Source organism: Mus caroli, chromosome 8 (assembly GCF_900094665.2).
Source record: "Mus caroli chromosome 8, CAROLI_EIJ_v1.1, whole genome shotgun sequence".
Taxonomy (NCBI): Eukaryota; Metazoa; Chordata; class Mammalia; order Rodentia; family Muridae; genus Mus; species Mus caroli.
Window position 1 is genome coordinate 59,996,160 of NC_034577.1, and position 25,648 is coordinate 60,021,807.

Genomic DNA, 25,648 nt, shown 5'->3' on the forward strand with positions numbered 1-25,648 from the left:
ACATAGATAGTTATACCCTACTAAAGACTCCTCCTTCCCTACAGGGTCTTTAGAGAAACAGGTGAGCAGACTGGACATAGATAGTTATACCCTACCCTACCCACTGGTCCTCCTGCTCCAGAGTAGACTATCCTCTCTTTGTGGGGGAGGGGAGGCTTGGGAAGGAGAGAGTTAGACTGCTGCGGACCAGCACCTTCTCCACTGCAGCTACCATCATTGCAGTCTACACTAGTATTTGCTCTTTTTTTTAAAAATTAAACTAAAAATTTATAATTTAAGAACCTATAAAAAGCTTACTTAGAAAATAAAATACTAAACATTTTGTGTTCTAAGAGAAAGCTCAAAAAATGACTGTCTAGCTTCCACCCAAAAACAGGGCAACCAATGGTATGTGGCTGTGCCTATTCTCAATGGTAGCACCCAGGTCTTCTTGTAACAGTTTTGAGCATAAATGTGTATAAAATTAATCAATGGTGAGAAATTCACCCTGACTGATGACTGGATTTCTGGAATTCAGGAATGTATTGTTCAGGAAAGTGAAACAAGTTGTGTCTTGAACCATAGGTATACAAAACTAAGCTTCTACTTGCTCAAGATATAAACTAGAGAAATACTGCTTGCTATTTCTGTAAAATTTCCCTTTACCTCTCTATGACAAAAACTTTACCTTTAAAAAAAAAACCCAACATTTAATACACTCATGTTAATAATCTTTTGAATTATATTTTGATTTTGCTCCTGATTCTATAAGAATTAACTGAAGTTATCCACTGTATCCTTAAAAATATGTTTTTGCTATCAGTGTGTGTGCGTGTGTGTGTGTGTGTGTGTGTATGTGTGTGTGCGTGTACATGTTCATGCAGTAGGCACACTGCACATGTACATAAGCCACAGTTTGACTTGAATTTCTCCCTCAGTGCTCTTATGAGACAGTCTCTCACAGAGCCTGGGTCTCACTGGTTTAACCAGCCTGGCTGACCAGTGAGCTCCAGTAATCTGTTTCTACTCCCCAGTTGGTGGAGGTACATATGCTTACTTGCTCCTTGCTTTTACAGAGGTTCTAGGAGTCTAAACTAATATGTGCATGCTTGCTTGACAAGAACTTTGCCAACTAAGCCATCTCCTCACCCCCAGTTTCCAGAGTCCTTCACTACAGCGTGTCTGTCACAACTACACAGTACAAAATCCATCAGTGTTAGTCATGATGGGCCGATCAGTCTCTTTATACTCTAGGCATTCCTTAAAGCATAACTTGAGCAAGCTTTGATGGTACTCTGGTCCAAGCTACCCTGTCCATTGCCCACTCACAATAGATTCCCATTTCATTATTCTTTGAAATTGAAGCATTCTATATACTTTGAATACAGGTTGTCCTCTCAAAAACTTATGTTGAAATTACATTCCAATTATGATATATTAAAAAGTAGGGCCAAGTGGGACCTTTAGGAGGTGATAAAGAGCCTGCCCTCTCTAGTGGATTAATGGATTAATGCAGGTAAATGGGTTTATCTTATGATCAAATCTGTAATCAAAGTTAATTTGGCCAAGTTTTTTAAACACATGATGCATACTGTCTCACAATGCCCTATACTTGGCTGATTGGAATCTGCTAGCAAAGTGGGTCCAGATACAGCCTTTAACTATGAACCACAGCCATGAGCCAAAATGAATCTCTTATTTACTTATTCAGACTGTGTGAAATTATCAGCAACAGAAACAAAGGAATGTAAGTACATCACGCAGTATTTGTAATTGTGTGCTCTGCATGTGTATTCATTGATCATCATTGATAACTTGACTGAATCTGGAGTCAAATAACTCATACTTCTGTGTAAGTCTGTAAAAGGCATTTTCTGGAAGGATTGACAGAACAGGAAAGGTATCCCCGACATAAAGAGGTTAGAGGGAAATGATGTTCTTTTTTGACTGCTTGCCTTGGCCTCTTGCTGGTGAGCCTATCTATTCTATAGCTGCTGTCTATCACTGCTGCTTCCATCAAAACCCAGTTCTTCAGCCTTCAAGTATAGACAAGATTCATAGTTTTTAAGAAGCCCTTCAGGTCTGCAGCACACGGGACTTCGGAGGCATCCAGCCTTGTGGGTCGAGAAGCAACTAGATTCTCAGTCATTCTAGCTTGCAGGCTGTTGTCCCACGTGTCCAACAATGGCTCTCTACCAATGGGTGATCCAAGAATCCAGTAGTTGTTCAGTCCATGAGGTTGGATGTCTCAGCTTGTCTTCAGTTTATGCCAGAACCCTAAGAAGTAGGCTCTGATACCAGTGAAGGAATGGACTTGCTAGGGAAAGTGTTAACAAGCAGGAAAAGAGCTAAAGCACCCTTTCCATGTTCTTTATGTAGGCTGCCAGCAGAAGGTGTGGCCCAGATTCAAGGTAGATCTTCTCCCCTCCAAAGATCTGGATTAAAGATGTATCTTCCCACTTCAAATGATTTAATTAAGGAAAAAAAAATCCTTCACATGGGTACCCAGCTGCTTGAGATTTAGTTCACTGCAGATGTAGTCAAGTTAACAACCAAGAATAGCCATCACACTTATATTCAGGAATTCATTTCTGGGATCTTTTCTGTTTTACTGAACCACTCCCCCACAACTGATTTTTAATATATACATCAGTTTCACGTTAAGTTTTTGTTGTCTGTTTGTCTGTATTCATGTGCTAAGGATTAAACCCAAGACCTTATGCACACCTGGTAAGCACTCGATGACTGAGCTATGCCCTAGCTATCAGAACTACACAGTTTTGATTAGTACAGAGCTTTGCTTTTTGAGAAAGCGTCTTGCTTCAGTGCCATATGCTGCTGGTCTTGACTCTGGCTCACACATCTTTCTCCAGATACTCCAGAACTATAGGCAGATGACTCCCGGTCTCTGCTAATTATACCCCCTCCCTTTTTTAACTCTCATCTCCTTTTCCTTTGGATGTCGTGTTAAGCAAAAGGAAAATGACAGCCATTAAAGATGCTGCTTTAGGAACATATGCACAGCTGATTAAGAAAAGACTTAGGGTTTGAGTCATTTCAAGTAAATAACTGAATGCTTAGTCTGTCTTCTCAAGGCAAGGCACCAACTTCTCCTTAAATGAAGCTCAAAGAATGTGTTTCTAGGCCTTTCTTCCCTTTGCTGGCAACTGTAATCAGTGAAAGATTAAACTTCAAGACTTCTTAGTCCTTTTTCATTGTGTAATACAATATGAAATTACAAATAACAAAGATTCTTGATTCTATTATGACCTGAGATGAACATCTAGATATTGCTGATTTTTGGTCTCTATCTTTGTACATAATTTAAGATATCTTTCAACTAAAAGGAAAAAAAGTTAAATTTCCAGAAATTCTATTAACTTGTGCTATTTTGGTTCCTCAAGTCCAAACACATGACACTATGTCTATGATGCTGTCTTCAAAGGATACAGTTCCAGGCTAGACCCAGTTACAGAGACAGACTAGGGGTACCAATTATCTCTAAGTAGGTTAATGGGATTTCTCTTTATTAGTCACTAGGGAGCTAAAGGGAAATAACTCTTGTCTTTGTACTTTAAGAACAAGGAACTTAGTATCTAGATAATGTTTCAAAGGTTGGCTGCTTTGTGGCTCTTGGCAGGGGGCTGGAATGGGCCTTCCATTGCTCTTAGGAATGGGAAGCGCGTCAGTTGCAGAGCTCCCGTTCTGGAAATTACTGGTACAGTGTTGAGAAATGAAAAATGAGCAACATGAGGAAGTAATCAGAATTTTATCAAAAGGAAATATATCAAGCTAACTACCCACTAACAACTATGAAACAAAAATCAGACAGTGGAAGCTTAGCCAATTCTAATTAATACTTGTGTGGCCTTCAGACACTTTCCCTTAATGACTGTAGGCAATGTATTCTTGTCCTTAAACATACCAGCTTGAGAAGAAATAAAGTCAATTTAATTGACAAGACAAATAAAATTCAGGAAAGAATGCATCTTTAAGAATGCCCCAGATTTTTTAGATTTAATATATTCTCTCTTAAAATATTGTTATGTCTTGTTATAGTAGACATTTGTTGTTTCTAAAATTGACTTCTGCAGGCATGTGGCCTGTGTGGGTCCTCCTTGTGTTAAGTCATGAGCATATGCTACTCTGGGTCACAATTTAGGAGAGGGGACTTAGTTGCACTCCAGCCCACTAAGTCAAGGAAGCTTCTAATGCCTGGTTTCAGTCATAAGAGAAGCTGACACTCTTACGATTAATAAAAATGTGAGAACACATTAACTAGCAAGTGTCTTCCTTCTAAGCACAAAGGAACATGTTTCTATCAGTTTTGGGCCATTATAAATATCCAAGAGTAAATAACTTCTAACAGAATTTTTTGACTCATTCTCTGGAGACTGAGAAGTCTAAGAGCATTGCCATAGCACTTGGCAAGGACCTTTGGTTGCTGTCATCTGATGGCAGAAGGAGGAGGAGGAGGAGGAAGAGGGACAGGAGGGTGCAAAACACAACAAGCTAAGGACATGTTTAGTTTTCTAACAAAGCCCTTCTCATAGAACTAACCTTGTCTAGGACAATGACTGCAATCTACCTGTCAAGGCAGAGCTGTCATGACCTAATGAGCTCTTCTGACTTATGTATGACACATGCATTTAGGGACTTTCAATGACAACATTCCACTTTTACTTTCCAAAATTCAAGTTTTTCTCACAATGCAGAATACTGAATCTCTTACCCAGTTTGCATGCTCCTTATGTGGGGTATGTTCTGACAAGCCTGGCATAAATTTAAAGTAAGCCAAATATGTATTCAATACTCTAACCTAGCAAATACCACAGCTCAGCAACCTCTTCAGTCTAGAATCTCATGTAAGTAAGATATGGGTGGTACTCAAAGCATAAATTCATTTTAATTGAAGATGCATCTTCATCAGAGAGGTTGTGATAATCACCAGACTTCACAAAATAAAAGATACTTTATTCTCCTTCTAAGGTATTTATTCCTTTTCTCCTTCTAAGGTATTTATTCTTTTTCTAGGCATTCTCTTTTTAGGATACAGAAACACATGAAAAATGTTTTGTTGTGTTCCAATGTGAGTCCATATTCAACAGGGAAAACAACATTAAATCTTAAAGCTGGAGAAATCTCAACTTCATGTCCTGTCTCCTGGCCTAGGGATGAAGGCCCCTGGCTAGTAATATTCAGCCTCAATCCTTTGCTGTGCTTAGTCTAGGCAGTAAAACTACATGGAGATTGGAGTCTAATGCCTGAAGTTTTCCTATGCTGGTATTTGCATACCAGTAGCTTTATGGTTATGGAGTCTTGAGGGCTTCCCCTCTGAAGCACCAACAGGTATTTCTCCTATGGCGACTCTGTAGAGGACCTAATTTCACACCTACACTAGACATTATCTTTGTTGGGGCTCTGAAGTGGTTGCTTTTCTATGACAAATCTCCACTGAGTGTCCTCAAGATTCCTTTGAAATCTCAGTGGAGGAGATGATGGAAGCTCTTTCATTTCACAGACCCATAGAGTTGGTACTGTAAGGAAATTACCAAAGCTTATGACTTACATCGTCCAAGTAGAGGATGAAGCCATAGTTGTGGCTGAGAGATGCTACACAGGAATTTGTGATTCCCCCCCACCCCCTACACGCTAAGATCCTGTGGTCTCCTCTCTGGAAGTTAGTAGTCAAGACTACTGGAGCTGTGATCTTCAGACATCTGACATAGCCTTTGTGACTCTTTCCCATTGTTCCAATGACCTCTTCTATGTAGGCTTGCCTCTCCAGCAACTAGCTGCTTGGCTATCCCTGTGGTTGTGTTCCTAAATAGGACTCTTCACACTTTATAGGATCATGCTGTAACATTTCCAAATCTTTTTTCTCTGCTTTCATTTGATGATTAAATTCTATCTTTAATTTTGGTCCTCTTTCATCTTACTATATGTGATTAAAGGTTGCCAAGCCACTTTCTCAATATTTTGCTTACAAACTTCTTCTTTTATTGGAATTTATCAATTTTTAAATCAGCCTTTTCGAATGACCTAGGCTACAAACAACTCTGCTTTGCACCTATTTACCAAGCATGGCTTTGACTCCCTGTCTAGTACTAGTTATCATTTCTGAGACTTTGTGCTTCTTGAGTCTGTCTCTGTTATGCCAAGTACTACTGAAGTACTCTCTGGGAAACATGAGGCACACCTTAGTTAGCTTCCTTTCTCAGAGCCCTTAACAGAATTATCTTTATGCTTCACTCCTGACAATTGGGCCTTCCCTGCATTTATCTCAGATCTGTCATTGGCTACCCATTGCCCAATTCCAAAGTCACACCCACATTCCAGCTATTTGTTAAAAAAAAAAAAGTTTTACTTCTCTGTACTTGCTGTCTATCAATCTATGTGGTTATAGAGAATGGCTGAGGAGGGAAGTTTATGATGAACAAAGAATTATGAGTCTTCATGTAGTACAATACAAGAGTGCAGGGCAGAAGGCAAGAGCAGCCAGGAGTGAGTGAGCAACATTGAGCTGAATTCACTTATTAGGACCTACCACCCAACAGAATTGGTTAAATTTATGACATACTAATTTCATGTGGCACTCAGACTATATTGGGATGGTGAATTCTGAAGCCAGTATCCAACAACTCAACTAGAGTTTTAGTCCTAAATGACTGGCTGCAGTCTCAGTAACAGGGTTTGAGGTTTGGACACCTTTAAGCATTAAGACAGATGTGGAGCCATAGGATGCAACGTGATGTGGAGTCCGCAGGAATGAAAGAGCTTCCTTTGCTTAAGTGAATTGACACTGCAATCAAAGCACATGTACTGTCACGCACCGTCCATGCACCCTGTGTGGCACTCAGTTTTACAGGTGGCTCTACAGTCACCTTTGTGAGGCTGAGATCAAGCCCACCTTCCTCAGTGACTGTTTCCCAGTGGAGCAATGATTTGGGGGTTTATACTGATATACCTTCTCCTCCCTCTCTCTCCTCAGGTCTCTTCAATGTAAGGATCAGTTACCTATTGCAACTATCTTAAGTACTGCATGAGACACATCTTGAAATAAGCAATGTCTTCATCTTCTAGTTGCTGTTGTTTTTAAGGAAGCAAAGCCAAACACTGAGGCTGAGGACAAGGCCATCAAACAACTTTGAAGATGCTGCTGCTTCAAGCACATAGCTGTCTCCCAGCATACCTCAGCCCTCTGTGCTTCACTGATGGGACCTTTGTGTTTATTCTGTCTACAAACCATCTGTCTTCCTTCTAAATCTTCATATATTTTCTAAAGTAACTTGGAAGCTTGGAAGTCAGTGAAAACACTTTAGAATTGAATAAAACAGAAATAAACTAATGTGTAAAGACGTGTGGCTATGGCTGATACTTAAGTTTCCTTTGTGTGTGTGTGTGTGCGTGTGTGTGTGTGCTTATGTACTTATTATGTTATTAACTATTTCCGAGAATATGCCTTCTAAAAGCAAACTTTCCAACAAAATTCTTCTAAGAAAAAGGCTGGGCTGGAGCAATGGCTCAGCGGGTTAAGAACACTGGCTGCTCTTCCAGAGGTCCTGAGTTCAATTCCCAGCAACAACATGGTGGCTCACAACCATCAGTAATGGGGATCCAATGCCTTCCCTCTTCTGGCATCCAGGTATGAATGCAGATAGAGTACTCATACATAATATCAATAAATAAAATATTTTTTAAAAAAGAAAGAAAGAAGAGGGAAGAAGTCCCCAGCTTTACATACTAATTAAGTCAAGAACGAAACTGTCCATTCTCCACCAAATATTAGTCAGAGAGAGAGTACAGGGTTAGTTAATTATAGCCTGTTCTCAGTAAAATTTGCTGTTTTAGGTAAAACAAACAAACAAACAAACAACAACAACAAAAACCCTTTCCTACAAGGCTACGATATAAATCTCTCTGTATTGTGTAGATTTCTTTAAGTCCTAAATCTACACATTTACTGGGATTTCTAATTACTTACTGTGGGGAGGGCTTGCAGGAATTCTTAGCCATACAGAGAGCTATGAACTTGGCTTGCTATGAAGAATCGCTTGTCCTTAAAGCAACTTGGGACATAACTGGAATGCAGAAGCATAGGAACGCCCCTGGTGTTGTCAGCAGCAAGTTCATATTCTGCCAAAAAAAAAGTGTTCTTCTTTCTGAGGCATGTGAAAATGACAAGAACTCTTCTGAAACCAAAGGAAGCTTTCAGCCCTGGAGCAGGTGAGAGTTAGTACTCTGGAGCTGAGAGAGATGACCATATGGTTCATCCCCAGTGAGAACACTGCCTGGATTAGCACCTTCCTCTTGTCACTGACCATTCAGGGCTTCTGTGGACCTGCAGGCCTTCTCTTCTCACTTGTTAATGGGATTTTCTGTCACACATGGACCTGTCTATCTATAAAGGATTGGTACTAAGCTTTCTGAGTGCACTGACTTCTTGGATGCTAACATAGCATCAAATCCTATGATAAAGTTTCACTGAGTCCTTCAGCTGTGTATCAAGAATCTGGAAAATATTCTAGGATCTGGGTAGAGCTGTCAGAAAAATATACAAACTGGCCAATAGTTGCCTACATTTTATTCAGGAAAGTAGTGAGTGATTAAAGGGGAATCGCTAATAAAGAAAAAGATACTGTACAACAGCCTCTCCAAGCACCCCGCAGGAGACCAATTCTGTGGCTAAACTCACAGCACAGTAGATTCTACATGATCCATTACTTCAATTTTCATCTGAATTAGTGAAATACAATGAATCACATTTCCAAGAGTATTTATTCATGTCACACACAACGTTTTTGATGAAATTCACACAGTAAGTGCCCTTTGGACCTTCCTTTCTGACACAGGTTAATGCAGCTTGACAGACAATTCAACATACTTGACACCTCATCCTGAGTTTGACTTTAATGAGTGAAGTCCTGGAATACAATCTTCAAATTCCTTGAGGAGGTAACAATAGCAAGAAAGACCTGATTTCCCCAAAGATACTCTACTTTCAAGGTTCAGGGTATGGAATTGCTGTTTCTCCCTGGGCTCCATTTTCAAGAAAAGGGCTCCACAGAAGATCCACACACTGGTCTCTGCCTAGCAGTGGATACTTTCCTGTGGTTTTCAAAGGGCCCTACCTCCTGGGGTAGGTTCTCCCCTTAAAGGGCCAAGGGCTCAAAGCAAGGTGATGAGTCCTAGAAGCCAGGGAGTGAGGTGTTGGGAAATTTAATTAGAAAGTGTGACACAAAAACCAAGCCCATGGCTTCCTGTTACTACAGAAGTGTGAAGAATAATGATTGCTTTTTGAGAACTTAGGATTCCCAGGAGTGACAAGCCTTGTCAAAGAAGAGCTGCTATTCACCTTTTCCTTTTATTAATTTTCCAAGTCTTTTGCTGGTAAGGCTTTGGTAGTTTTAGATAACAAAATTTCAGACTTTACTAGAAGATTTTCCTTGTATGACATCTGACTGGAACAAGGACTCCTTTGCCACCGAGGAGAGTAGTGTGTGGCTCTGGCTCTGCCTTCTGTCTTAGATACAATGCTACAGTGATGACTCAGATAGCAACTTCTAGGACATTCTGTGAAAATCAACAAGCAAGTGCAGGGCCTTGGACATACTGCATTGGGGACCATGGGATCCACTAAAGACCCAAGGACAGACTAATATAACTTCAATATACAGCCACTCACGGCGAGTTCCACAGTAGATTGATTTTGGATGGGGTGTCTAGACAGGATTTTTATAGGAGAGATCTGGGCCTTACCCAGATGGTCTCACAAAATGACAACCATAGGAAGGATACTAGGGGCAGGAGTAGCTGAACAAAGTAATGCACATGCAGGGAGAAATGTTAGTTACCACTGTATGTGGAGAGGCATGTGGTCAAGATAGGAGAGAAAGGCAAACCCTCTCAGATTCATGTCTGGAACTTGATTGTAACAGCAGGGACAGCTATGGGACAGGAGGCAACTTCTAGTCTCCTGTGAGAGGTATGGAAGCCAGGCTGGCATAGAGGAGGCACCCAGGCAATGGCTGCGGCAAAGAGGGCACAGGGTGGAGCCCTGCAGACAAGGTTAAGACGTGAGTGCTCAGATGCTCCCAGGTTCAGTCCTGAGGAAGAAATGCCATATAATAAGTGAATGAGGGAAAATGAAGGATATGGAAGAGTCTAGAGGTGCAATGAGTGACAGCAGGAGTTATGAAAGAAGAGTGTGTGACAGACAAATGGAACATATAGTTTTTCCTCTTTTCATCTTGTAGAAAAAGATGCTTTAAGGATCTGAGTGTGACTGTCAAGAGCGAAGGCTGGAGAATGCTGGCACTGACTTGCGAGCAACCTTAGATGAAGGGCGCCCTAGGGATAAGGCTTTCAGCTTGGGTTTGAATATCTGCCTCTCTCCTCACCACACTGGCATTCATCTCATTCAAGATGAATGAGCCAAGTCTTAGTTCCGCAGTCCCTTCTGCAATGCATGGCGGTGGGTGATAAAGAGAAGCGTGCTGATGTCACCGAGCAGCAAGGGTGTGCAGGAAGAGCAGATGCTTCCTCTCACGTTGCAGCTCATTTCCTCCACTGTATTCATTTTGACCTAAACTCTGTTGGAGGAAACACGGGGTCACAGAAAGCAGCTGTCCTCCCTGGCATGGTTCCACTACTGTTGTTCTTTTTGTTACCCTTGTCACAGGTGCACCCTATTCCAACTTGGAGGCTGTTTGTTTGACATGAATGAACTGGCCATCACTTGGATATTTATTTGGTGCCTAAATAAAACCACACACATGAGGCTCGAAGGGCTCCTGTCATATTAGGACGTCCTAAATTGGAGCCAGGACAAGTCAAGCTCACTACCATGAATGCTATGAGGTGCTGACTTCACAGACAGATCATAAAACACCACTTAGTAACATCTAGGTTAGCCATACCTCAAAGTCCAGATAGTGGTCTTTCAGCTTGTACTCATCAACATCCTTGGCTTTGACCTTCTTGTCTGGGGGATATGAGCGATGCTCAGCCAGCTCAGTGGTGATCTGCTTCAGCTTGCTTTCATGGGACTTCAGCTGCTCCTCCTACAGGAAATTAAGAAGTCATTCAGTGGGCAGAAAATAATCAAAGAAAAGCACAGGAAGCCTATAAAATCCTTTCTGCTTAATGACTTCAATTTATCAACATTTATCATTAGTCCTAAGTCCTTCCAACCCCTTAAGGCCAGGGTTAGAATATTCTTTTTTAGGATGGCAACAGGGACTAACATTACTAGCCCATCTCTTGTCACAAAGCCACACGATTTCTGAGCTCTTTATCATTTGAACTTGTCACCAAATGGGTACCAGACCTCTCAGGAGAAACCCTGACAAACATGTTAATTACAAGCTGAACAATTAAGTGCTTTTCCTGAGCCACATGGCCTGGCTTCTCCCTTCATGCACACTCAGCAATGCTGTCAGCTTCCCCCTGCCTATCATAATGAACACTTATTTGCATAATGTTTCTCTTTTGGGGAGAAATTGTGCTATGAAGAAATGCTCTTATGAAACCTATGTGCAGATAAAATTCTTCCCTAGAGTGGCAGAGGTTCTCACTTGCTTCAACTTCATTGACTCAAAGCAGCCATTCAGTTAAACACAGAGTAATTACGGCCTGAACACCATTAGGCCACACACCAGGAACTAATAGAAAATGATCAATCCTGTGGAGAAAGATTTCCATTCCTGGACATCAGTTGTATCAACCTAGTAATACACTACTTAAAAAGATGCCTCTCAGCTCTCTCATAACATAGTGAAAAAATTGCTTCTTCTCTTTTCTTTTCTCCTCTTCTCCTCCCTTCCTTCCTCCCCCCCTTCCTCCTTCCCTCCTTCCTCTCTGTCTTTCTTTTTGAGACAAGATCTCACTGAGTAGAATAGACTGGTTTTGAAACTCACTCATTGCCCTCCTGCCTCCACCTCATGATTGGGATAAGACATATCCAGCAGCTTTAACCATGCTTGAAACAAAAGCTATTTTAATTCTTTGGCATCCGTACAATTGTGTAGCTGCTTAGCATTCTGCTTTTCCATGAAAATTTGTTCACAATCTTGAGCAATTTTACATGTGCAGTATAAAATAAATGGATGGTAGATGAAAAAGAATCAAAATAACCAATAAATATATAACAGAAACATAATTTTATATTATATAATTTGTACAGCTGGATAGAGATGAATTTTTAAAGTTACCAGAAAATTAATACTTACAAAGAATTATTTTTTAAGTAAAAAGTTACCCAGAGTCATACACAGTATCTTAGGGTCCTCTAAAATAGTGACATCTCTAGAGCCTAAAGAAAATAACTTGCACATTTAAGGTCCTCAAATAGAAAATAAATAATGAAAGAAAAGTAAAGTAGAGGATGAAAACAAGATCCTGGCAAGGAATGGATACAGAGAGACATAGTGGAGATTATGGCAACCTCATCATCTCCTCACAGATGATGCCAAAAGCCAATGAAAATGTCTTAAGGAGCTTGGTTTACACTTTTTCATCTATCTGTTATGCTCTATAAAGGAACATACAGACCATGTCACAGATGGATGTCTTTCTAAAATGGGTATGCTAAAGCTCTAAACCCAGCACACATACTGGAAGAGGGAGTCTCATCAAGGCCAATGAGGTCATAAGGCCCAGTGTCCTAGGGAGACACTAGAAAGCTTGATCCCTCTGTATGCATGCTAAACACCAAGGAAAGGCTAGAAATCCAGCAACAAGTAAGGGCACCAATGATATGAAGCCCCTTAGGGAGCTACTCCAGACTGTGACCCTGCTGGCACCCTGACCTTGCTTCTTGAGGATTCAGAACTATGAGGATTCCAACTATATAACTGAAGGAAAGAAATAATGTCAAAGAGATGCATGCACTGTCATGGTCACTGCAGCATGACTCACAGTGTCTAAGATATGGACATAAACTATGTGTCCAACAACAGAGACCATTAGTGATCAAAATGTAACAAATATATTCAGCTTTAAAAAATTCTAGACATATACTATAACATGGACACGTGGAAAACACTACATGTATTCACTTCTATGTGAAATCTAAAAAATGTCACACCACAGGATACTAGATGATAGACTATTGGCTATATAACCCTAGGATTCTGGGGATTTGGGAGATATTGGTCAAAGATCAAAAATGTCAGTGAAAAAGAATAAATTCAAGAATTCTGTTGTGACTCAAGCAAACTATAATTATGATGCATATTTTGAAATTGCTAAAAGTATGTCAAATGTTCTCACCACAAAAGTGGCACAAATATCAATTAGCTTGATTAATCACTGCACAATGCATACATACTATAAAAACACCGTGTAACTATTAATAAAGACAATTCTTATTTGCCAATTAAAATGTAAAATGAGATTTCATTTTCTCTTACCCAAGAGTATTTTTTATTTTGAAGGGCATTTCACATTTTGCTTTTTATATTTAATGAACTGAAATACTGCCTAGGCTGGCTTTGAAATAGTTCTCCCGACTCAGTCTCCCACCCAGCTGAATTACAGATGTGTTCAGTGCACCTGGATTTGTTTAACTTTTGGGAGTAGGGTTAACAGTACACATCAGTGAGGCTCAGTGCGGTGTCTTGATATAAGATACAGTATACAATGACATGACACCGAATAAATGTGGGTGGGGTGAATGTATAGTTCTGACCATGAGGAAGGCAACTACAAGAATGACTCCTCATGTGGCATACCACAGACATTCTCCATGTCTTCTCAGTGGGCTCACTGCACTCCCGCTGTCAGCTAACCCACAGGGTACAATAAGGAAGGACTTTGGGTGTAGCTCGGCAGCAGAGTGCCTGCCTAGCATGCAAGAGGCTCTAGGTTCGATACCAAACACCTGTAACAGGTGGATATTTCAGTGTGAACAGTGAGCACAGGACTCTTGCTTCTTACCAGTGGTTTGCCCTCCATTAATGTACAGTGATTAGTATCTAATGATTAACCATTCTAAACTTTTACAAGAAAATGAATGGAAGACCACAGGACTAGATACAAGAAACAGTCACTTTATGTGATACAAGCATCCAGAAGTGGTGAAAGGCCTAAGGAAGGAAGAGAGTGACACACAGTGTACGTGCTACCTATCTACCTAGCCAGCTACCTGCATATCTGAGGCACATGCATCCTTTCTGACTCATCATGAACTTTAATTATCACAGGTATGCAAACTGGGCCTGTGATACAACTCTCAGATTATTCTGTATGCATCCAAGCTTGAAAATGATTGCTTTGGTGGGTATAAAAAGTCCTCAATAAACTATCCAGTGTGCGTGCGGTGTGTGTGCGGGAGTGGGGGCATGATATTCTGTTTGGACAGCTACACCAGAAGGAGGGGGGAACTTTAAATGTTTGAAGTAGTCTCTCCACCAAACAGAAGAAAAATGTACTCTGGCAGCACTGTGAAGAAAACAACAGAGAAGGTGACTCCTACACAGCAGAGCTGTTCAGGAAGAGCTGTGCCACACTGGCAGCAATCAGTCTTAATAATCCAGGCTAATATGTTTTGGAGGCAAGACAAGAACAAATTCAAGAAAAGCTCACCAGTGACAGGATAATGAACAAATGTGCTCAAAGCACCAACCACTCTTACTTGGACCTTTGATTTTCCTAACATTGTTTATCCTTCCATTAAGAGTGCTCATCTTCTTGTTATACACTGTAAAAATTCAAATTACCCCAAAGCCTCTGGCATTCAGGAGGCCATGATCAGACTGTGGGTCTGTCAATTTGAAGCTCTCAGATGTACAGTCACTGGGAAGAGCAGTAGTTCTCAACAGGAGACGATGAAGTTTGACCTCCAAGAAGATCTGGCAATGTCTCACCAAACATACTATACATGAAAATTAAATATCACTCTTCCCTAATGCTTGTCTCCAATATCCCGAATACCGTTTAAGTAGCTGATTAATTATATGGCTCAGGTAATGCTTATAGAGTAAATATCTAATACAAGTTTAAAATCTCACACCATATGATCTTTCCTCAAGCCATGCCTCTTCTCTTACTGATGTTTCTGTAACTATGAATATATTTGTGCCCCATCCCTTCCTCTCCATCCTTATTACCTTGCATTCCATCATCAAAGAAGACCAGTAGAGATTTACCTCCCATCATTCCAGCCAACATATTCGTACCAAGTTTACCAATGACTTCTCTGCCACATAGCAGAGGTCATTTGTCTTGATTTTTCTGCCTTCTTTTTTTTTTTCTTAACACAGACACTCTGTATTTACTTATTCTCACCTAAATAACTATAGAAACTGGTTCTTGAGTACTTTAGTCTGTCTCTGAGCCCTGGAACTACAGGATTTAGAATCAGAAGGAAGACAAGGTCCTAGGAAAGAACTCTGTAGAGAAGCAGAGTGGGGAAGTCTGGATAAAGTGAGGCAGTGTTCCACAAGCTAAGTCAGGAATCAGGCAGTCCCCAGCCGTTTTAACCTAGGTGGCAGCTCTTCTCATCTTTCCCAGCCATTAGATCTGCCCAAGTACATGAATGGAGGTTTCAATTTCCATTCACAATCCCCCTTCTGGATTACTAACACTCCTTGAAGGACCTTGTGCTTCTAGTACTATCGTCTTTAAACTCTCCCATCATATAGCAACATATAAATGTCTACATTACCAATGGGATCACATTCTTATCCTGCTTGGGGCTATTGTCTTAAGGATACTAGGGAGCTACCAAGACATCCAAAATCTTATACATAGCAAACATGCAATGGTTTAGTGTCCCCCTCCAAAATGTACATGGAAGTTTAATTTCTACTGTGGCATTATTGGGCTCAGGCCGTGAAGAAGTGACTAGGTCTAGTGAGTCTCACACTTGTGTGTTATTAAGACTATTGTTTTGAGTAGAGGTGTGGATGCTAAGAATCAGTGTGACACCCTCAACTTTCTCCTGTTCAGTCCCTTATTCTCGTCATCAAGTGGTCCTTTCCAAGATTACCATACAGCAAGAGGACCCTGACCTCACAGCACAGGAAGTGGATTTCCATGTTTTGATTTTAAATAGATTACTGACTCTGTGGTATTCTGATACAGCAGCACAGATCAGGACCAAGTCCTTTCATGGCCTGGCCCTGCTTACCTCGGAGGAATATTCCTGCTCATCTCAAGGCCTCGTAAGCCATGAGAACACATACAGAGCTCCTGTACCCCACTGCTTTTTCCTTTGATCAACTGTATCCCTCATATTACACATCATATAACAGCCTGGCTTCCTTTAAGCTTCCTATCAGATCTCATGCTTCCTCTTTTGCTCAACCGTCATGTCCTCTGTGCCATACAGCGTTCTGGGCTTACGATTCTCTCCTGTCCACCCATCTGAACTACAGGTAACTTGCTTCTCAATGCCAGTGTCTGGCCCATCCTAGATGAAATTAATTCTACATTCAGAAACAAGAATTTCATAAGGACATCAAAGTAACTTCCAGAATCCTTTACTAGCCAATGGCAGTGGGGCTATTTCAGACATGTTTAATGTTGGCAGGGCCTCAGAACACAGCTTTGAGGAGAAGGTATGATAATCTTTAGGAAGATTAATCTGACAGTGTTAGGGTATGCTAATCTTTTGATTAATCTGACAACAGCAGAGAAGTTGATGGAAAATGAATGTGAAAAAGAGCTCCGGCTCTTGACTTGGATGAGTTTAGTGGAACCAAATCTTCCTATGTCTTCCTGGAGGGTGAGGAATTAAACTGGAATTACCCTGCTCTCACTAAAGAGTGAGAAGGAAATCATGGGAATACTTTTATATTTATTCTTCAGAAAAACACTCAGGAAAAGGAAAGTAATGGATAAAGGGCAAAAAGCTCATTACCAAGCCAGGATATGGCCCCAACCCTAAGTCATGTAACATAAAATTAGGACTAAAAAGTAAAAAAGCACGCACAGGTCTGAAGTGCTGAAGCTGAGGCACAACCCCATTGCATCTACCCCATTCCTGCAATTCACTCCTGCAAGGTTTATCTTATAAGACAGACCAAATATGAACAATCTTTCAACATTAAAATTAAAATTATATTAAAACTAATAAAATTAGTTAATATTAATGTCACCACAAAGCACGCTTTCCAGCACAGGGCATGATCACACTGACTTACCTGGGATAATTTTGTTGTGGTGGCTGGCAGAAGTGGGCGGCTAAACTTCTTCTGAGAGCCAATGGCTGCTGGGAAAGGCGGTGCAGAAAACACAGCTGCCACACAGTTAATTTTGTTTATCCAGCCTTGCATTTCCTCTGGACTCCTTCGAGAGGAAGAGATATGTACGTTCAGATACTGCTGTGTCTAGGTAGACTACACTTTGCCTTTTGCTCATTACTAATTCAAAATGGCACTTTAAAATAATTTGTTCTTAGTGCAAAACTTCACTGGTTCACTGAAGATGACCATTCTCAACAGTGATCAGCAATCACTGTGGGAATGAAAGGCCACAGACATTATCATCACAGTACGCTGTGGTGCTCTCTGGGAGATACATAGGGAAAACAGGATATACTCTTTGCCAAGTATCCACTTTTTCTTAGAAGGTAGTCTAGGCCAAAATTAATATTAAAATTAACTTCTTTAAGTCACAATTTTTTTTAAGTTAAACTCAGGCATACACAGTGAAAAAAGAAATATAAAAAAGCATGCTGGAGCACTGCGGGAAAGAACTTAATTGTTTACTCACACATTAACTACACGTTTATAATATAACCCAGTAACCCTATTGCCAGGTAGGTACACAAGACCCAGGAGATAGTGATCACAAAGACTCATATATCAGTGTTTATGACAGCATTTTTATAAACTCTCATTATTCCATGTATGTATGATGTGTGTGTGTGTGCGTGCGTGTGTGTGTTAGAGAGAGAGAGAGAGAGAGAGAGAGAGAGAGAGAGAGAGAGAGAGAGAGAGAGAATGAGTATGGAGATCAGTGTTGGTGTTTTTTTTCCTCTGCCTTTACATGGAGAGAGGGAGGAAGAGGAGGAGGAGAAAGTAGAGGAGAAGGAGAAAGAGGTGTGTATAGGGAGAGGAAACGAAGACCAAATAAGAATGAAAGCAACAAACATACTGGGTTTGGAAAAGCAAGACCCTCCAGTCTGCAGTCTTGAGTTTAAACACGTTCGGCTTCTTCTCGTAGTCAGTGGCCTTGGACGCCAGAGCGTGGTGCACACTCACCGCATTCTTCAAGTCTTCATCGGACAGAGACTTCTCTGGCTTATACTCATCCTGCACATGGACACAAAGAACACAAGCACAAGAGCGTGACCCCTGGTCAAGATCTGAATGGGAAAGGGAAGGAAAACCTTTCAGACAATCCATGGCAATACTGGGAACAGGCAACGGGAGCACCAACTCTTGATGACTTTGTACATGGAACAGATGATCCCATTTCTGAACTATGTGCAGTGAGGCCGATCTACACTAATGGAGGTAGAGTGCTGAGGAGGCTGCAGAGACATACACATCCTTGGAGCCTGCATCAGGGCCAGGGCCAACAGGCAGTATGAGTGGGTTTCAGAAACAAATGGGCCATGCAGAGCCTGGCAGTTACCTTCAATGGAATTGTACCTATGGTAGAAATACTTTATCTGAACACACTCTATGTTCCCAAGGCTGTCTTTTGAGGTGGTAAATACTATCAAAACCAAAAGGAACAAATGAAATAAAGCAATTTCTTTAGCTTTTCTGATGAAGACAAAAATACCATTTTAAGATAAAGCTTGACTCTATTTTTCTAAACAGGTATAAAATACATAAGAAGGATGGTGCTATGCATATATAATTTTATTTTTTGACAATGTCTACACAGTTCAGAGTTTTCAAAGGTTCTTTTGTATTGCTACCATCCAAACATGACAGCCCAAACAAAAACTTCGCTAGTAGAATAATAATCAGAATTTAAAATAGGTTTTTCAATTAGTTTTTTTTCTAGTAGTTGGCTTCACTGGAATAAATAAAGGGTAAATCCAATATTAAACACCATATCTATCTGGTGCATGTGATACAAGCTATGACAGTACATGTAACTGGAGCTTCGGCTCCATTTCTCATAGATCACCAAAAACAAGATGATTATTAAACTTCTACTATCAACAGTGTGCGTGCACACACACACATACACACACACACACACACACACACACACACACACCCCTTTTATCACTTTCTGACTCATAGTGAATGTATGAAAGACAGGATAGTAGTGTTCCCATTGTTTCAGGCTTTTAAAAGAGCAATTTTCCCTCACATTGTCTTGTTTTCCACCAATACCAATAGAAATGTAAACAGTTGAAATATATTAGTGACCAGAATTTACTCAAAGTGAATGAGAACCAGGCATGCTGCATGTTGATCGCTAACGGTCCCTGTCAGCATCAAGCTGAGAGGGGAAGGGTTTCCTCTAATCATGACAGAGATAGCAGTAGCCACGGAAGGACTCCCCACACTTACAGCAGTAAAGGACAACTTCCAGAAGGCACCCACAAGGAACCTTGGTGGATAAAGGCTCGGGGATTATGATTTGCTGCTGACCAAGTCTTGTGGCAAGGTAAGATGAACAAAAGACAACGCAAAGAGAACATTTAATGTACGCTGACACATCGTGGACAGAGTGCTGCTGTCAGTGCTGTAACTGCAATCTATCTGCACTAGGACGGATCCCTGCACTTTTGAAAAGGCTTTTTGCAGTGACTCAGTAATCTAAAACCTATGACTCTCTTCACATGACATATTGCTGAGTAGGAGTTTAAAGCAGAGGTAGCCTGAGTATAAAATCCCCTCTAGCCTTAGGCCAATGCTGAACACACTCCTGCATGCATGGCCCTGGAGCTAGTGTACTCTGTTTCTAGATAGAAAGGTGAGAAAAAAAGAGAGAAATACCAGTAGTGAGAGACATGATCAGCCCTGACCGGATCCCTGGGAGTTATGCATTCCTTCATTCTCAAGCACGACTTCCCACCAAACCTGTACCGGCCTGCTCAGATGTTAGTCTAGAATGCACATGAACCTCTTTTGGTTCTGGGCTCTGTAACTCAGGATTTCCCCTCAATTATCCTGAGTTTCTTTCTTTTCTATATGTATTTTTAAGAGATGATTATTGATCTTATTTTTCATCTTTCTCCTTTCTTGGTCTTTTGTGGTGAGAACTACTGCGTGCTCTGTCTTGTTTATAACTCACTAAACAGAGAGTCCAGCCTTAATCTACAATAATCCTTCTGCTTCTGCCTCCCAGCACAGAGATTAGAGATGTGTCCTATCATGCCCTGTCCATTTTCTTCTTTAATTTAGGATTTATTAAGGCTATACATTTTGTTTGAGTATGAGTTACACAGTATAACACTGCTTAGAAATAAATTGTGTCTTTCTCACATTAACCTCTAGGTAATCTATAGTTTTACTTTTGTATATGTTCTTTGACGTTAGTTATAGATGTGCCTAAAGCTTTAGTTATGAGTCATTACATACTTTTACTTGTTGGCTTATGATCAGAGAATGTTGACTATAGTGTCTATTTACCATTCAGTTATTAAAGGGATTCACATAGCCTAGTGCATGTTGTTTTTTGCTTATACTCCTTGAAAAGGTACATTATTATTAAATAAGCGAGTTTTTATAATTAAACATATTGATTAGCCTCTTCCTGTCCTTATACTTTTTCCCATTGTCCATTTCCTTTAGAGAACACCCTGACCTTTCCCACTTACTGCAGAGGCAATGTGAGTTTTCCCTCTATGCTTAATAACTTTCAGTTTACAAGTTAGTCTCTACACAGCTTAGTGAATTTAGGTTTTAAGTATTAATAACCCCAACATTATATACTATTTTTTCTATCAACTTCTGTATTTACTCATGTAAGGTGGAAATTTCAAAAGCTATCTTCCACATAAATTTTGTGATTTTTTAAACTCCTCACTCATTTTATCTCACCTTTCTTGTTCTCACTAATTCCAAAATTGGCTGGAATACTTTAGTACAATTTATTTTGAAATGTTACTAAAATATATTTATTGTGAATTTTCCGTTTCAAGAAACCGTCTTTTGTCTTACACGTTACTGTTTCCTCTCCTCGTACTTTTGGATGTGGTTGTGCTCCATGGCTCTCTGCTCACTTGCGTTAGTTCTTTATTTTGTGTTGATAACTCTCTTCTTATCCCTTTGATCTTTCAAGCCTTTTCTCCATGGGGGTCATATACTCTAACTCTACTCAAATATCTTTCAGGGTATTTGTGACAGGCATAGATGAATATAGAATTCCTCAGTTGCAATCCTTTCTGCTCATGTTTGTTACAGTATGCAGGTTCTATTCTTTCTTCATTTACTTTCCAATATAATAGGCCCAATGGCATTCAGATTCTGTGTACTGTATATAGTATATGTGCATGTGTATAAATATAATAAGCACAGGTGTGGTGGCTAGGGGTCAAGGTTGGTGTCTTTCTCAATCACCCTCTACCTTGTCTTTTGAAGGTAGAGAGATTCACTGAATTTGAGGTTCACCAGTTCATCTTGGCTAGCTAGCTAGTAAGCCCTAGCTTACTAGTCGTCCTGTCCACCATTCCCTAAGCCAATGTACTGAGGTTACAGGTACATGTAACATACTTGGCTTTGTTTGTTGCTGTTGTTGCTGCTGCTTCTGCTGTGTGTGTGTGTGTGTGTGTGTGTTTTCTGGGGATCTGAATTTAGGTCTCTCTGCTTTCCTAGAGCACTTAACACCATCTCCCCATGTAAATTTCTTTTTCTCTTATATTTTCTACTAGAAATCTCACAGACATTTGTCTTTATTCATGGCATTCAGTAAGTTTTGCTTGGTTGTACTTGTCTAAAAAATAAAAAATCTCATGGATGCTCCTTTATGTGGTCAATAAAATGTCTGGCTAACTATCACTGCAGGTAAATGACACAACTGCACACAATGGTAATGGTTGTTCCAGAGATATATGGTTTGCAATTTAGATGTACTCAGCACTAACTGACAGCTCTTGCACACTCCATGGTAATCTCTTCATTGCATCCTGCCAAATGGACAAAAGAGCCTTAACGAATTGTGGTTCCGAGCATGGATATCTGTAATTAGGGCTTATATGTTCAAATACCTGGCTCTCTGATAATGTCTTTGTGACCTTCGGTAAGTTAAACTCACTAATACTCGTTTCTCCTCTTACAAATTAGTGAAAATATCTCTACTAATGGAGACAATATCTTTAGTTTGTTTTTAAATGACCATCTTGCCACTGGCCCCTTCCTTCTCTCATTCTTTAAGTCCCCCTTGAGGTAGTCATAGCTAGTCTCATAGGTTTAACGCACCTATATTACAGTATCTAACAAAACTGCTTGCTATAATAATAAGCAAGGCCAGTTGTTTGCTGTTAGCATTCAATGACCTCAGCACTTGAAACCGCTCTATTTACTCTTGGTGTATATTCTCTCTGTTAATATTTTCATTTAGAACTAAGTGGAAAGCACAGTGTTCCTAGACTGCTGTAAAACTGCAGTGACTATAAATGGCAGCATTTATCATGGATGCTGTAAGTAAAGGCTAACAGCACTTGCCATTTTGTTCTCTTTCAATCTTTTGTTTAATTTTAGTTTATTCCCAATCTATTGCAGGTATTTAATTTCCAGAGTCTTACACTCATCTCTTCAAAAAGCTGGAAATTTATTCTAACTACAGCATTTAGATGTTGGGCTTTTGGTAGTGACTGAATCAGGAGAGTAGGGTGGAGTCCTAGGAGAGGGAGAGGATCATAGAAACATGAATGTCTTTCCATGGTATTATTGTAGTTTAGAGAGCCCTGGTCAGAGCCCATGCCTCTAGAAATATGAGCCAAAACTAACCTCATTCCTTTGCAAATGAGCTCACAGTAAATGATTAACATAATTCTCAAAAGCTGACTCATCAGCGTTTAGACAACACTATTTATCCCAAGGCAGACGGAGGCACGCTAAGACACATTCCAGTTCATACTGGGAAGAATGTTTCACACAGTGCAGAAATGGAAGATGGGGTCTGTTTATTAGGACTAAACCAACATTAGGAATTTTAAGTCTGTCAACATCTACTTTTCCAGTTAATAGTAAAACAACGTTATCTTCATCTTAAATGCAAAATAGTAACAATAAGATATGTTTGGGTAACTCAAGTTACTCAAAAGGAGGAGGAGGAGGAGGAGAAGCAGTAGCAGCTTCAACCCCCCCCCCCCCCCCCCCCCCACACACACACACCATGATAGTAGCGCTGGGAAGTGTGGTGATGCTCAGTCTGGCAATGAGAATGAGAAGACATGACTTCAATCCATCCTGATAGCTTCAGTGTTTACTGCTTAAACTATAGGACAGTATTTAAATGATAGGGTTGGGAAGGAAGGAATAAGGCACAAATTATTGTAATCAAACCAATTCAAACCCAAGACTGTTTGCTGTGGAAACTAGATGTAAAACAGAGAGAATGATAAATCCAATCAAGACATTTTCTATAAGGAAAGAAAGTGCTCCGTGACATGCAATTATGACCCATTTTCTCCAACGAATGAAGGTGAAAATGATGCCTGAAAACACGCTACTCTCCCAGTGTTCCCTGCAATCTGCACTGCTCTCTGTAGCATGACTCATTAGAGCACTCTGCCATACTAACAATCAGTGATCCTGCCATTTCACAAGGCTCTTATTTACATTCACTTAAGGCAGGAAATACAGAGTTCTTTCTCTTATAATGTTTGTTCATTAAAGCTTTTATGAATTCATATCATAATACGCATAGATCTACAAATTATTACATCAGGTTTGAAGATATTTTTTATTAGATAGTTTCTTTATTTACATTTCAAATGTTATCCCCTTTCCTAGTTTCCCCTCTGAAAATCCCCTATCCCCTCCACCCTCCTCCTACTCCCCAACCCACCCACTCCCATTCCCAGTTCTGGCATTCCCCTATACTGGGGCATAGAACCTTCACAGGACCAAGGGCCTCTCCTCCCATTAATGACCAACTAGGCCTTCCTCTGCTACATATGCAGCTAGAGCCACAAGTTCTACTATGTGTTTTCTTTGATTGGTGGTTTAGTTCCAAGGAGCTCTGGGGGTACTGGTTAGTTCATATTGATGTTCCTCCTATGGGGCTTCAGACCCCTTCAGCTCCTTGGGTACTTTCTCTAGCTCCAGATTTAAAGATATTTTATTCTCAGGTACTATAAAGTACAATATAGAAAGGGGCAAAACTCATCAACATCAACGAAAAACATGCTTAGATTCTCTTTTTGTCAAAGCATTATTTACTTAATGCCTTATTAAATAGTTGCAATTGATATATGTAATTTAAAATTTCTAGCAAGTGAAATACTCTTGATGACCACTGAGAACAATGAAAAAAGACTGTGAACGCTCCCCTGCTTAATGTCATGAGGTTGTAAATAGAAATATTAGTAACTAAGACAGGTAAGACTACAACATGACTGTTAACTGCTCTCACTCGCTCAGACCACTTGACACATAACCATCTCTGTCAGCTTTATGTCACAGTTAGAGAGAAAGGCTTGGTTTTAAAAATCACAAAAATACCAATGCACAAAATGCCCTAAGTTGTCCAATAATGCTTGCTTCACAAATGGCAATGCTTGCTTCACAAATGGCAATAAATATTTCCTACAATCTGATAGCTATCATTTAAAAACTCTAGTATTTCCAGTTATTTTTCTAAAGTCACCCAGTTTCATCTGTTTTTATTTCTAACACAGCACAGAGAAAATATGACTATCAACAAATCTGCAGGAGGAACAGCAGCAAGGTCAATGAAGCCCATTTTTATCACTAAACTAAGCATATATGTGAAAGTCACAAGTTTACAGCTGAAGGGAGGCTTGGGTCTCATTTGACCTAATTTTACCATACATGACAATGTTACAGTAGAAAATGCCCTAGATTTCTGTAGAAACAAGACGAGAGAACAGCCGAGCAAAGCAAAAAGATGCAGTTTCCTGTGCATTTGTTTAATTGGTGCATACAGTGTCTGTCTTCTATATGACAAGACTGTGGTGATCCTGGCTTCAGACAGATTTCATCTTTGTTGCCACTGACAACCCCTTAGTCCACTGCCAGGGGCCCCAACCCTCACAGTGGGACTTGGAGTACTCTCTATCAGTAAGGCCTTGGGTTTCAGTGAGGCCCAGGAATTTTTCCAGGATAAATTTGACAAGTGAGTCAGGTTTAATGAGTATGAAGTTACTTGGAAAGAGAGTGAGACCAACTGTCTTTGAGAAAAGATTATGGATTCATTGACCAATATCTAAAAAACAAAAACAAAAATAAAAATAAAAACAAACTAATAAGTCTTAAGAATAATTTAAGGGAAACTAAAATTCCTCATAATTTTCTTTTTCAATAAGTACAGCATCAGGATGGTGGAGGAACATTTCCCCTTTCTACTCAGTATCTGACTTAATTAACAAGCTGCTAAAGGCATGCTCTGGGCAGAGAGGGGGTGGAGAGGGAGAGAGAAGGGGATGGAGGGGGAGAAGGAGGGGAGGGAGAATGAATAAAGAGGAAGAGGGAAAAGGAGAGAGAGAGAGAGAGAGAGAGAGAGAGAGAGAGAGAGAGAGAGAGAAGAAGAAGAAGAAGAAGAAGAAGAAGGAGGAGGAGGAGGA

General features: G+C 40.2%; 1 protein-coding gene across 9 annotated transcripts in view; it reads right to left on the reverse strand.

Annotated features, from left to right (window-relative positions):
- Positions 1-25,648, reverse strand: part of Psd3 (pleckstrin and Sec7 domain containing 3) — a 508,951-nt gene that overhangs the window by 13,686 nt on the left and 469,617 nt on the right. For all 9 annotated transcript variants that reach the window (XM_029480436.1, XM_029480438.1, XM_029480437.1 and 6 more), the window contains 3 exons: positions 18,082-18,239; positions 17,127-17,271; positions 10,899-11,042 (listed from right to left, as the gene is read on the reverse strand). In XM_029480436.1, the coding sequence (XP_029336296.1) occupies positions 10,899-11,042; positions 17,127-17,271; positions 18,082-18,239 (447 nt within the window). The remainder of the gene's footprint in view (positions 1-10,898; positions 11,043-17,126; positions 17,272-18,081; positions 18,240-25,648) is intronic.